The 14,211-nt window shown below is 43.2% G+C and overlaps 1 protein-coding gene across 1 annotated transcript; it reads left to right on the forward strand.

Annotated features, from left to right (window-relative positions):
* Nucleotides 1–671: 671 nt before the first annotated feature.
* On the forward strand, nucleotides 672–11,500 carry LOC124142193 (kyphoscoliosis peptidase-like). The gene is made up of 5 exons (XM_046510503.2): nucleotides 672–1,004; nucleotides 4,062–4,958; nucleotides 5,844–5,959; nucleotides 7,504–7,626; nucleotides 8,165–11,500. The coding sequence occupies exons 2-5, from the start codon at nucleotides 4,071–4,073 to the stop codon at nucleotides 9,501–9,503; spliced, it is 2,466 nt and encodes an 821-aa protein (XP_046366459.2). The 5' UTR covers nucleotides 672–1,004; nucleotides 4,062–4,070; the 3' UTR covers nucleotides 9,504–11,500.
* Nucleotides 11,501–14,211: the final 2,711 nt, after the last annotated feature.

Consider the following 14,211-nt stretch of genomic DNA (forward strand, 5'->3'; position numbering starts at 1 on the left):
GTCTGAACCAAACAACCCAGTGATTGATATCGTGAGCATCGGTCCACGCAATTGGGATACGTTGACATGCATCAACCAAGTCAGCGAGCCTGACTACCCGGCCCCGTTAGTCACCTCTTACGACAAGCATAGTCGCCTCTAACGACAACCTAGTTTGCTGAAGATTCTAACCCGGATTTGACGGGTCTGTATATATTGTGTACAAGGGGTGATGTTGCTCTCTGATAAAATAGGACCCACAAGCGTGTTATTCACCGTGACATATATGCAAAGGGGGTTTAAGGCATGACACGGGACGTTACGGGACTTGTTATATCATGTATGAAACCTGTGCACACCCTGAATAGCGTACAACACACTACAGCAGGTCAGGCGTGTTTACTAACGGGCATTTGATTGTATTTCAACCACAGGGAAATTCAGGTATAACAGCTTCTTCACCTGTTCAACATGTGTGTCTTACAAGAACATTAGTTATGAACAGAACACCGCCAACATAAGCCTTAACCTCAACAGAGTATCTTAACTTTACACACCCAGGGCGTGAGATATTTTCTTGGGCTTTGAGATGCGTCTGAGTAAAGAAAAATCGAAGCTATCCCCTTTATGTTTGCGTCCCTTGGAAAGTAAAACCCACCTGTCAGTCAAACGGTATTATTCAAGCTCGCCGGCAATGCACAGCCAGACAACACAAGCACGGGCTGAGAATGTATTGAACCGTTCATGATTCATAGAGGATCTGACGTTCCCTTTCAGATTTGTGTCACATACAAAACTCGTATGTCAATGGCTTTGTGTTCGTGAATGCCTTTTCACGTCCCGATTCGGATCATTTTCGATTCATATTATGCGGATCGTGCAGGAATGCGTTGCAGTCGTCCACATCGAGACGGTGTCATGACCAGTGGAGCGCAGCGCTCCCACGAGTGACAGTTTGCCTTTGTTTTATTGACTTCCGTGATAATCCAGGTGTTAACGAGGATATACAGTTGGGAATACGACCGGTAAGATACTTTATCATGTTCTAATTACAATATCACTGCAAGCTTTTTAATATCTGGTATTTCTCTTACATAGGCGGCTTATCATGCAGGCAAAGATCACCACATTATTTGAGATCTCACTTCTTAAGGATCACTTTTTTCCTGCAATGACATCGGTTGTTGTATAGGTGTTTCTGTTGTATGGTTTTCTGTTTCAAACGTCTCCCTCTCGTCAAGTCACGTCTTTCTGTCCCCTCGACCACGCCCTCCTTCAGGCATACTCGCTACTGGACTGAATAATGATCCTTCAAACCTGCCCCAACTCACATGCTAACACCAATGTAGTTTCTCACCAGCACCTCTCTCCTCTCTCTCCGGAAAAAAAATATTCATCCAAACACCTCCAATAAGAGTTTAAAGGAGACGGCTAATTCATCATTCCTCCTTCGCCTCCTCTCTGATACCGTACTGTTCCTTCAAACATACCTACACCCTACCCAACCTCACTTCCTTGAACTCTCCCCCCCCCCCCCCCCCCCCCCCCCCTTTCAAATTACTTTCAATTAACTTGCGTACAGAAACGCATGCATTAAATGAAAAACTAAAATATTTAAACTCATCATGCGTAAAAAGCCGGTGAAGCTGGACGGAGCTAATTTCTGAAACACATTTACGAGCTAATTTACTTTCCAAGTCAAGCCTATATTGAGAACCGTTATATACATCTAAAACATTCTTTCCTTTATTTTTAAATCTCAACATGCTTATTCATTTTAGGAAAAACCGATAAGAGTGATGATTAGATGAGTGGAAAAAAATATTGGTTACCCAATGAAAAATGTAATAACCCAATAAAAATAGAAATCTTCGAGGACAAAATCAATTGCTCAAAAAATTATCTGGAGCTCAGCTACCATTCCGAAGCTCCTCCCCTTCTTCACGCTTTGTCTTGTATGTAATATGCTACATCCTGGAATTCCTTCACAACACCCCTTCTCTGCATTCCGCTCGTCACGCCCCTGTGTGCTGTCCCCCGCCGTGATATTGCTGGAATAATACTAAAAGTGGCGTAAAACCTTACTCACTCACTCACTCTTTCATTGAATGTTTTTATTGGCATTAAAAATAACTCTCTCCCTCACTCCCATGTACTCAGTAACAATTCGCTTTCCTCTACCCTGTTCTAACCCACATCGCCGCCTCCGTGGTCTTGTGGTAGAGCGTCCGCCCGGAGAGAGGAAGGTCCGGGGTTCGATCCCCGGCCACGTCATACCAATAGACGTTGAAAGATGGTACTTGTTGTTACCCTGTCTGGCATTAAGGGGCTAAAACAAGGACTGGTCGGCTCGGAGTCAGTATACTGTGTCTGAGTGGGGTATTCATGTTAAACTGCGGCATGGTATCTCAGTGAGCTAGCACTATAAATCGGCATCAGTCCAGACTAGTATAAGCAGCAACAAACACACACACACACACACGTGCATGCACGTCGCTATATAAGTGCAATAATCTTGTACGCGACGTTAAACCCAATTTAACCTCACCTCTAACCCACACCACGCTGCGATTACAAGCTGAAAGCGATTGCAGGTGTTTATCATTGTTTGTTTTTGTCTGTACCTGAAAAATAATTTTCAAACTATGTCTATGGTATTAACGCACCAAGGAACGCCTGGATATCGTCAGAGATTCGCACAAATGCAATGAGAGGTGACATGACATGCTTAACCACACTAGTTTATTCAGCACACGAGAGCCCACATGTTGGAGTTCAGACACGACTGTTACACCAAGGCGACGACGTGGGCGGTGCTCATTGTGAATATCCCACTGTGTGAATGGACACACTGTGCAGCACAATCGTATTTCGTTGGGAGTAACTGTACGTTGTAGCGTGGATCATGTTTCGTGCTACACAGTAAATAACATATGTGTCGGCGAGTGTACAATCTTTCTTCATTATGTTACATTTGTTGACAGCATTAACTATATATATAATTATCCATCTACTTCGTTTATACGTGGGGGCACGGTAGGCCCAGTCGTCTAAGGCGCCGCGATTCGCTGTGCAGAGTTGCGTCCCTTGGGCACGCCAGAAACCTATGGTTGTGGGTTCGAATCCCGGTTCGCCCCGATTATGTTTCTAGGTTTGTCAGCACCATACCCGTGCTCGTGGGTTTCACCGAAGTGGTAAACGTCTGAGACCTGCATCACTTCGGGCTTTTCTATATCATTAAGCTGACACGCCGTGATTTAACTGAAATACTGTTAAACACGGCGTTAAACCCAACTCACTAACTCTCTCGTTTATACGTAACAATGTAACTGATGTACCTTTTGTTGTTAAAGTCAATCGCGGTCGGGTAGCCTCGTGGTTGAAGCGTTCGCTCGTCACGCCGAAGACCCGGGTTCGATTCACGACATGTGAAGCCCATTTCTGGGGTCCCCCGCCGTGATATGGCTGTAATATTGCTAAAATCGGCGTTAAATGACTCACTCACTGTTATAGTGAATCACTGGCAGGTGTTGACATTAGACCGCTTGACAGAACGTTCACAATATCTTTTTTATGTTTTACAATGTTTAGTTTGTGTAAGTTTAAACACCTACATATGTTTTCTAAAAACGTACACATGAGGTGAGGTGAGGTGAAATGGGGTTTGACGTCGCGTCCAAGATTATTGCACTTTTATAGCGACGTGCATGCACGTGTGTGTGTGTGGGGGGGGGGGGGGGGGGGGGCTGCTCGTACTAGTCCGGACTGATGCCGATTTAAAGTGCTAGCCCACTGAGATACCATGCCGCAGTTTAACATGAATACCCCACTCAGACAGAGTATACTGACTCCGAGCCGACCAGTCCTTGTTTTAGCCCCTTAATGCCGAGCGCCAGACAGGGTAACAACAAGTACCATCTTTAAACGTCTTTTGGTATGACGCAGCCGGGGATCAAACCCCGGACCTTCCGCTCTCCGGGCTGGAATATTGCTGAGTGCGGTGTTAAACAACAAACAAACAAACAAACAAACAAACAAACACTATGAACCTAGCATTTTATCATAATCGTGTTTCCTCTCAGGTACAAAACATGGGCCAGTCATCATCAAAAAAGGGGAATAAGAAGAGGACAGAGAGACGGATCCTGAGAGTCCCCTCAAACAGCAGCTCGTTTGGACGTGGCTACAGATTCATAAGTGACGAAGCGATACTCACTGTTCCCCCAACGAATGGCGAAGTGGTCAATAAGTTTCATTCCATGCCAAGAGTCAGAACTCGGAGTAGGAGTCGTAGTCCCGGCCGGAGGAGTAGAGGGTCTGAAGAAAGCTCTAGGGGAATAATGGTCTTCAGTGCCTCCGACACTGGGGCACCTGTTAACGTCGGCGTTATGCAGAGGAACCCCGGGAAAGCAGGAACCAGACCGAGTGTCATGCATGTGTTTGAAGGAACCTCAAAGGAGGTGTATGTCCGACAGTCTTCAAATCAGTATACTGAAACTCGCACAGAAAGCTCAAGACCACATATGGTTCGATCGTCCAGCAACCAGAAAGTCGTTGCCATGTCATCAAATCAGAAATCATCCATCAGCAAGATGCATAACGCGACACACGGAACTGAAAGGCGATCGCGGGAACGACAGAGGTTGTCCTCCAGCACCTCCATGGAAACTCGTACGGAACGTCAAACGTCGCCGGTGAAACAAAGCGGCAACAAGGTTGTTGTCACGACAACCAACCACGCACCAATTATTGGTACAGGTCAGAGACTTGTGACGACACCCATGAAGATCTCCAACCCGCCGACTAAAAACGTGAGGCCAAAGGACGTGACCGTCAGAAGAAGCAGCAACTCGGAAATACGAACAAACGGTTATACGTTTGGCCCACAGAAACCTGCCTTGGTACCTCCAGTTTCTCGGAGAAAGGATTTAATAAGGAATGCTGCTGTGTTCGAAGAAACTGATAGGCATGCTCTACAGGTGGGTTATCATCTTCAGAAACCTTGATAGCATCACCCCTGGACCATTTTCATTAAAACATTTGTCACACATTTACGCGATATGTGTTTCTGTTATATATACTTATGTACGATTGACAGTTATATACCTCTCCAACCAATTACGATGTTAGTTTCTTATAAAACAATTCTATAGTCTGAGAAAGACGATGATCAAACGGATGGCATTCTTATTGTTTCGACTACTGGTCTGACTTTATTTCCCCCAGAAACTGAGAATAGTAAAAGGGTGCCTACTAGATAAGCTTGTCGTAAGAGGCGACTATGCTTGTAAGAGGCGACCAACGGGACCAACGGTATTGGGTGGTCAGCCTCGATGACCTGGTTGATGCATGTCGATGATCTAATGTCAATCACTGGATTGTCTGGTCCAGACTCTTTACTTTACAGACCGCCTCATATAGCTGGAATATTGCTGAGTGCGGTGTTAAAAAACGATTGGTTGGTTGGTTGGTTGTTTAACGCCGCACTCAGCAATATTCCAGCTATATGACGGCGGTCTGTAAATAATCGAGTCTGGACCAGACAATCCAGTGATTAATATCATGAGCATCAATCCACGCAATTTGGATCGATGACATGCATCAACCAAGTCAGCGAGCCTGACCACCCGATCCCGTTAGTCGCCTTTTACGACAAGCATAGTCGCCTTTTACGGCAAGCATGGTTAAACAACGAACCAACCAACAACCGTTGAGACTCTTCAGATGCATTCGAATTACTTGTTTTACAGATTCGACATGATGTTCTTAGGTTTTGATTGCAGTCATTTATTATGTTTTTTATTCATTTTGTGAATGCGTCTTTTATCCATTAAAGTTAATTTACACTTCGATGAATGTTTTAGTGTCCGGAGACGTCATGTTCCAGTCTAAGATCTCTCGCTACATATCTCACACACAAAGCCCCGGATGATCTGCACCGTGTGAGGGCCATCTACCGGTGGATTACTCACAACATCACGTGGGTACAACTTCCGCCTTTGTCCCTCAGGCACAAAAACCTTTGCCCTTGTGTTCGAATGACAGATCACCCTTATGGTGTTTCAGGATTCTCTGTACCAAACAGTAGTAAACGTCTCAGACCTGCATGTTGTGATACAACCGAGCGGGGTGAGCTCACTCACCTATTTTATTTATGTGACAGGGGGAATTAACAATACTCATCAGGGGTTACGGGTGGCCCAGTCGTCTAATGCGCGGCGATTCGCTGTGCAGAGTTGCGGCTCTTGGGCACGCCAGAAACCTATGATTGTGGGTTCGAAACCCGGTTCGCCCCGATTATGTTTCTAGGTTTGTCCCCTGATGATAACGCTTTGTTTGTCAGTACCATACCCGTGCTCGTGGATTTCACCGAAGTGGTAAACGTCTAAGACCTGCATCACTTCGGGCTTTCCTCCCACATTAAGCTGACACGCCGCGATATAACTGGAATACTGTTAAAAGCGGCGTTAAACCCAACTCACTCACTCAATACTCATCATGTTTAATACTCATGATGTGGATCTGCCTGGGTTCTACATTTTCCGGTGTTGTGAAGCCGACACCATGGCTTCCTCTTGCTCCAACTAACCAATGCATGACTTCAACACTGCCAGACACTTCTCCGTCGACGACACTCACATGTAATAGGTGTTAATATATATTACTATTCGGAATACAGTGCGTCCATAATTACAAACCGCCTCCGTGGTCTAATGGTAGAGCGTCCGCCCAGAGAGCGGAAGGTCCGGGGTTCGATCCCCAGCCGCGTTATACAAAAGACGTTAAAAGATGGCACTTGTTGTTACCCTGTCTGGCGCTCGGCATTAAGGGACTAAAACAAGGACTGGTCGGCTCGGAGTCGGTATGCTGTGTCTGAGTGGGGTATTCATGTTAAACTGCGCCATGGTATCTCAGTGTGCTAGCACTATAAATCGGCAGCCACACACACACACACACACACACACACACGTGCATGCACGTCGCTATATAAGTGCAATAATCTTGGATGCGACGTTAAACCCAATTTCACCTTCATTGCTGGATTGCTGGATTGCTCGTGACCGATTCCAACACGAAACGTGAACTCGGATAACTCTGTCAAAAGAATAGACGATTTATTTTAATAATGCAGTTAAGCTGACAGATACGGGTGACCAAGTTGTCTGAAGGCGACGCTGTTCGCTGTGCAGAGTTGCGTCCCTTGGGCACGCCAGAAACGTGATTGAGGGTTAAAATCCCGGTTCGCCCAGATTATGTTTCTAGGTTCGTCAGCACCATACCCGTGCTCGTGGGTTTCACGAAGTGGTAAGCGTCTGAGAGCTGCATCACTTCGGGCTTTCCTCACGCATTAAGCTGACACGCTGTGATATAACTGGAATATTGTTCAAAGCAGCATAGAACCAGCATACTTTTTTAATTTACCACAAATTTCAAATATATTAAACGCTTTCTCCTACTAACTTACTCACTATTTTAATGTAAGGACTATCTCATTAAGCTGTATGTAATTGATATTTGTTTCAGATACGATATCAACTCGATTCTCTCCGGCACTTACAGGAATATGCCTTGTGACCCCCAAACTATTTTGTTAACAAGGAAGGCGGTGTGTCATGGATTTTCAAATATTTTCACAGCTCTTTGCAGGTAACATTAGCTGTACATTTAACGTACCCAGTACAGTTTCAAGTTTGCACAATACATTTTCGTTCAATTGCTTATGTACCCAAGTTGAGTATTGAACATGTTTTCATAATTATAAATCACGCTCGTAGCAATCAATTATTGTCCCAAATGCCGCTTAAGGCTTTATAACGACCATTAGGTTAACCAATGCTTAACGTTTTTATCACATAATATAAAAGAGAATAACTTTAGTTGAGCCGTCATGCCATATCAGATTAATTATATGAAACTTCTTTTTTGTTCATTCCCATTGGGGAATTCAGATAAATACATACATATACACTCTTTGTGTGCGTGATGAAGGCCGGGCGGCCTTAAGCTTGAGGCGATGCATATAATGATAATATGAAGGAATCCGGTGATCCTTAACTTCTTTTGAGTAATATAATATATATGCATTATCTTCCAATGTCATTTTCTTCATTCTTAAAAAAAATACTTTGATTATTAAAAACATGCTATTTGTTCACGTGATGAGCGCTAGCTGCATTTATTTCAGAGAAGTTGACATCGTGGCGAGAGTTGTGCCGGGATTCTCCAAAGACTACTTCTACGACCCGGACACCCCATTCCAATCATTTGATGACGTAAACCACACCTGGAACATCGTCTTCGTTCACGGGGAATGGCGTCAAGTCGACTGCACATGGGGATCTGGTTACATTGATGACGAGAACCAGTTCTGTCCCATGTTCAACGACTTCTATTTCCTGATGGACCCACAGAAGTTTGTGTGGAGCCATTACCCGTACCTCCGTGGAGGACTTGATGTCAGTTGCCAGTACCAGCTGCTGAATCCCCCTCTGAATCTGAACCTCTTCAACAAGAAGGTGTCACCAACCCTGTCAGCGTTGCAGTGGGGATTGGAGCTTCTGACTCACAAAGACTGTGTCATCCATGTGGACAGGACTGTGAAGATCGAGTTCAGAGTCAACAGACTGATGCTTGTGAATGTTGTTTGCAAATTCAAAAACTCCGACACTGGAGAAGAATGTGACAAGTATGTTGTTCCTCGTCGAAAGAAAGACGGTTCGTTTGGCATAACGGTGTACCCTCCTGCAAGAGCTACCTACAGGCTGCAAGTATACGGAGAAGCGCATGGAGAGGAGTATCGTTACTGCGCACTGATCTCATATTCAATAAAATGTATGTCTTTTATACCAGGGATGAAGCCATTTCCCGAAAACAATGGACTATGGGGTGTCAAGGCGGTCGCAGAGAACTATGGTTTTGTCAATGATGTTTATAAAGATGACTTCTTTGTGACGGACAGTGGTATTTTAGAATTCTCGGTGGGCATGGTTGAAAATGCTACAACCCTGCTAAAGATGGAACATGCCGTTCAGAACATCCCCGATCTCAACGATTTTGTCACATCAGAGTACTCCTACAGTGGTATGAGGGTGAGGGCGCGGTTCCCAAAGGTGGGGTACTATAAGATATCCCTGTTTGCAAAGCCACCTGGCACCGACGGAAACAGTGTTGATTTGATTGCAGTTTACCTTGTCCAATGCAAGACTGCTGTAGAAGACTGTCAACCCTTCCCAACTTCTTTCCCATTCACCCAGGCCTGCATGGCCACATTGGTCGAACCTCAGAGCGGGTTCATTCCAGCAGGGCAGACCATCGATTTCCTTGTGGATTCTGTGAAAATGAAGCGAATCCTCGTGGACGGGCGAGGAGCTTCACCGGTGTCTCCGTCCGTGTTTCAAGGCCAAATTCAGCCTAAACAAGCAGGTGCTGTCGTCAGTTTGTATGGCAACCTGGATGGCAGCATGAATTATGATGAACTTTATCGATTCACTGTAGTTGAAACACGAGAGGGTATTGTTGTATGAAGTTTCTGCAAGTTCCTTCTGATTTGGTGAAAGGTTTATGAATGACCGCTGCTGGTGTATTCGGCTGCTTTGTGAAACAAAATATGATACCGGTGGCATAATATTTCAGAGATACTGGACAGAGGATGTTTGAGTGAATGAGGGTTTGAGTCAGGGAGTGCTTTAATAAGTACTTGGTTTGTAGGTTGGTTAGTTTGGGTGGTTGAGAGAGTGGTTGAGTGGTTGAGTGAGTGAGTGAGTGAGTGAGTGCGTGCGGAAAGACCGAAATGATGCGGGCGTAGACATGTACTATTTTGTTGAAACCCACGAGTACGGATATGGTGCTGACAAACCAAGTGTTATCATCAGGGGAAATATTTGATTAAGGCCAACGATCAGCGAATCCCCACGCAAATAACGGATGCATCTCTGCAAGGAGATTTCCATCGCCTTGGATCACTGGGCAACCTGCGTCATAACAAATAAGAAATGGTGTTACAGTCAGTCGGTTAAACCATTTGTACCTATTGATCCAAGGGTGATGCAGTAATTTATTTAATACTTTAGCATGAAAGAGATTTCTGAAATTGAGAAAAGTGATATTTCCATTGCAGTGAACATAACACTTGATATTTCACTACAGTGACGGAACTATTGTCATACAAGAGTTACTTCCCCTTTAATTGTCTCCCTTTGTCGTAAGTGACTAGCCCGAACACAATTGTTTACGTTCTTTGTACGTTAGTTCCACATTGACAAGGCAAAAATATTTTTTTGTTAAAGTGGATTTTGTATATAATCATATAGAGATGTATGATATCAAATTATCGTGACCCTAAATATGTTTTGATACGTTTGTGTATATTTTTAAAGATTTTTCAAACACGAAACTACTTTTTGAGTCGCAAATACAAGGTGGTGAACCGTCCCTGTGTGTCGGGTAGGGAGAATTTACGTTTCAAGGTTTTACATTTGTAATGAACTAGTTTAATTTTCCAGTAGACAGCTGCACAAAAAGTATATATTAAATAGGATATTCCATGTGTCTCGTGACATATCATGTTTCTCTCATCTCGTGACGGTGGAACAAGTGATATTTTCACTCGCGTGAAAATATCTCCTTTCCCCCCGTCACTCAATATCTACACTTTCCCTATTATGTATGTAGATTAAGCTACGTATATTAATTAGTAAGAAATCTTCCCCGACAATGATGACATTTGCCCATTAAATTCAGTAGAGCTTCTGAAAATTCAAAATATTTTCCAATACTTTCCTAGCGACATCTAGGACGTAGCTAGATGTGTTGTAGTAATCGTTGTAACAGTTCTTGTAGTCAGACTAGTCAACGTGAAGGAAAAGCTAGCATTTAAGTACGAATTCCAACATTCATGCTTAACGAAAAAATATGACCTTTATATAAAATAAGAAATGCTAACAGGTTGGCCTCAATGACGTTTTAGTGAGGCTACCATTAAGTCCATGTAGGCCTCGACTGTAGCCGACAATATTTCATGAATTTATCAGCTGATGATGAGCTTGAAGCCCATTCAGGTTCATCCGACCAGATATCATCTCAACCAGCAAATGCGAGTCCAACCCGTCGATATCTCATGTGCTGTGTACTTCCTGCTTTTCGGTCGCCATAAAATTGACAACAATAACCGTCTTTGAGGACCTTCCGCACAGAAATGCAACACGTGGCGGTAACATTTTTGGATACCGGTAGCGCTTTGGGTACAAGATGGCGCCCAAGTGACAGGCTAGTCGGCAGTGAAGGATAGCAGTGTTCTGATTGGTTACATGGCTTCTGGTCAGAGCTGTGTCTATGGGTCTTTGCGCCAGTTGTATTAATGATACCTTGGTGATCTTCTTATGTTCGGACGGGGCTGTATATGAGTGTTAGGCCAGTCGTATTAATGATACTGCTTTGGTGACCTTCATATATACGAATGGTGCTGCATATGAAGACATTCCAAAACATTGACCCGGAACATGAAAATAAAATTACTTTTGAATTTTGTTGTTTTTAATTTATCATGAAAACAAAGATTTGCCACGTGCACCGACAATGTAAAAGAGGATACAATTCTTTCAGTTTAAAATAGTGTAAACATAAACATATTGTAAATAATAACTGGTTTTGTCAGAAGTGCAGTGGTATATATGATGGAATGTTGTTTAAAGTCAGCAATACTCCAGATATATCACGACAGCCAACAAAATCAGTGATTGAGTGAGGTTGTACGCCGCTTGTAGCAATATTCCAGCAAAATCACGGTAGGGGACATCTGAAATGGGCTGCACACGTTGTACCCATGCGGCCAATAGAGACCGGGCCTTCTGTAAACAACAGAGTCACTATCAAACACAACAGCGGTTAACCGTAATCATAATCATCATCATAATCATACCGCATGGTACCTCCGGAACAAGAACATATTTCTTAATGCAAATTGTGTAGAAGGTGGTTGCTACTAGTAGGGCAAGACATCTGGTTTCGTCCCTCATTTTCAGTGATCTATTCATACAATTTTCATCATTAGTTTGCTTTAAACGCCCAATGGAATATGTTTTTGCAGATATTAGAGACGGGTTATTCTCTGGCGTTGGCGTTTTATATTATATTTGTCATACATTGCACCTGTACACAATACGAGTCAGTGATCGTGTGATGATATCGCATCATTTCCCTGTAGCTGCCTACCGGCCGGTTCCTCCGTGTACAATTGTACATGAGGGACAGTGAAAATCTGTAGAAATTTAGTATTATGCCCAGTTAGACCAGCCTAGTTTGCTTTATGGATTTTCTGACAATAAATAGGGTCGGTAGGTCGAAAACATTTCTTTAAAATGCAATACGCTGGTGCTGCTTGGTGTACCAAGTTTACAAACAGTCTATCTTTATCTAGTTGGCACCTTCTATTATTCTCAGTGTCTGGGGGAAATAAAGTCAGACCAGCAGTCGAAACAATAAGAATGTCATCCGTTTGATAATCGTCTTTCTCATAATATAGAATTGTTTTATAAGAAACTTACATCGTAATTGGTTGGATGGGTATATAGCTATCAATCATACATAAGTATATATAACAGAAACACATATCCAGTAAATGTGTGACAAATGTTTTAACGAAAATCTTCTTGGGGTAGCCGAATGGTTTTAAACATTTACTTTTCATGCCGAAGACCCGGGATCTATGTCCCACATGGTTACAAGATGCGAATCTCTTTTCAAGTGTCCCCAGCTTGATACTGCTGAAATATTGCTAGAGGCGACGTATAAACTCTACTCACTCACTCACTCACTCACCCGCTCACTCGTATCAGGAAGTCACATTAATCATTTTAGCATTTCGTTGTTGTTGAAGCAAGCTTAGCACTTTCAGTTTTGGACATTATTTTCATCAATTATTTTAAATAATTATATAATTAACAATATATCTTCGCCCAGTTTTATAGCCTATATTCCCCGTGTGGATTGTGGGGTGGAAAGGGTCCCAGTCGTAAAAGCCGACCAAACTATCAATCTCACTTTCGGCTATTTACGTCAAGCCCTCTGTTGGCAGATTGCCAACCTATCGCTTTGGCAGGCTCGATGCTTGCGCGGCATCGCACCGGCTGTGTGAGACTTTATCTACATCTTAAGTCAATGTTTTGTCTTGTCCAAACTGTCGTAACAAAGACTGCACATTGCTGATGACAGCGTTAAACAAGAAACAAGCAAATGAAACTCATATATTAGTAGAACTATGATTCTTCGTATTCTGTAGGTATACTACGTGCGCTTCCCACATTATAGTGTCATATGTGCATCTCCCAGGGACGCCGGCTTTTCATCTGTCTCATAATATTTGTTATTCTGATTAGTTTAAGCCTCGGCAGTGAAAGAGATAAAAACCTTTGAGTTGATCCTGCAATAATGTTTTCATGTGATGCAACGCGAATCGACACATTTTGAAACTCGGATCACCTGAGTGAAATTTAGAACTAGTTAACTTTCTTAAATATTAGGTTGTTTACTACTGTTTATTTTGTAACTTTGGGATAACAGTTTCCCATTATTTGGCTTTGGATTGAAATGGGCAAGTTGAGGTTGTGAATGTTGCAGGGAAGTGTATGGCGAGAAATCACGAGCTGCGGGTGTGTGTTGAGGTGACATTTATTCCATCGGACATGGTAAAGTGTACAGAATAAATGAGTGAGTCAGTCTATCAATCAATCACCCCTGTGGGGGACACCAGGGTGTGTCTACAAACCCACATCGTGAACATAGGATATTGGCATTGCTGTGCTATTTGTTGTCAATGTATTGCCGACCCGTGAAGATTCGGGTAGAGAATAGGTATTCAGCAACCCTTGCTTACCGTAAAAGGCGACTATGCTTGTTGTAAGAGGCGACTAACGGGATCGGGTGGTCAGGATCCCTGACTTGTTTGCGTAGATCAATGCTCATGATGTCAATCACTGGATTGTCTTGTCCAGACTCGATTATTTACAAACCGCCGTCATATAGTTGGAATATTGATGATTGTGGCGTTAAACAACAAACAAACCAATCCATGTCTTGTCTGTGCAGATTTTATAAGCAGAATCACTACAAGTGTGCAAATGCAAAGTAACAGGAATAGAATAACCTGTCCACCCTTAAATAAAATGGACCAACCGCTTGGACTCTTAACCCAAGCACATAAATCTTATACTAAAACTAATAAAGATAAAAACTACT

The sequence above is a fragment of the Haliotis rufescens genome, unplaced genomic scaffold (assembly GCF_023055435.1).
Source record: "Haliotis rufescens isolate VD_foot unplaced genomic scaffold, xgHalRufe1.0.p SCAF_47, whole genome shotgun sequence".
Taxonomy (NCBI): domain Eukaryota; kingdom Metazoa; phylum Mollusca; class Gastropoda; order Lepetellida; family Haliotidae; genus Haliotis; species Haliotis rufescens.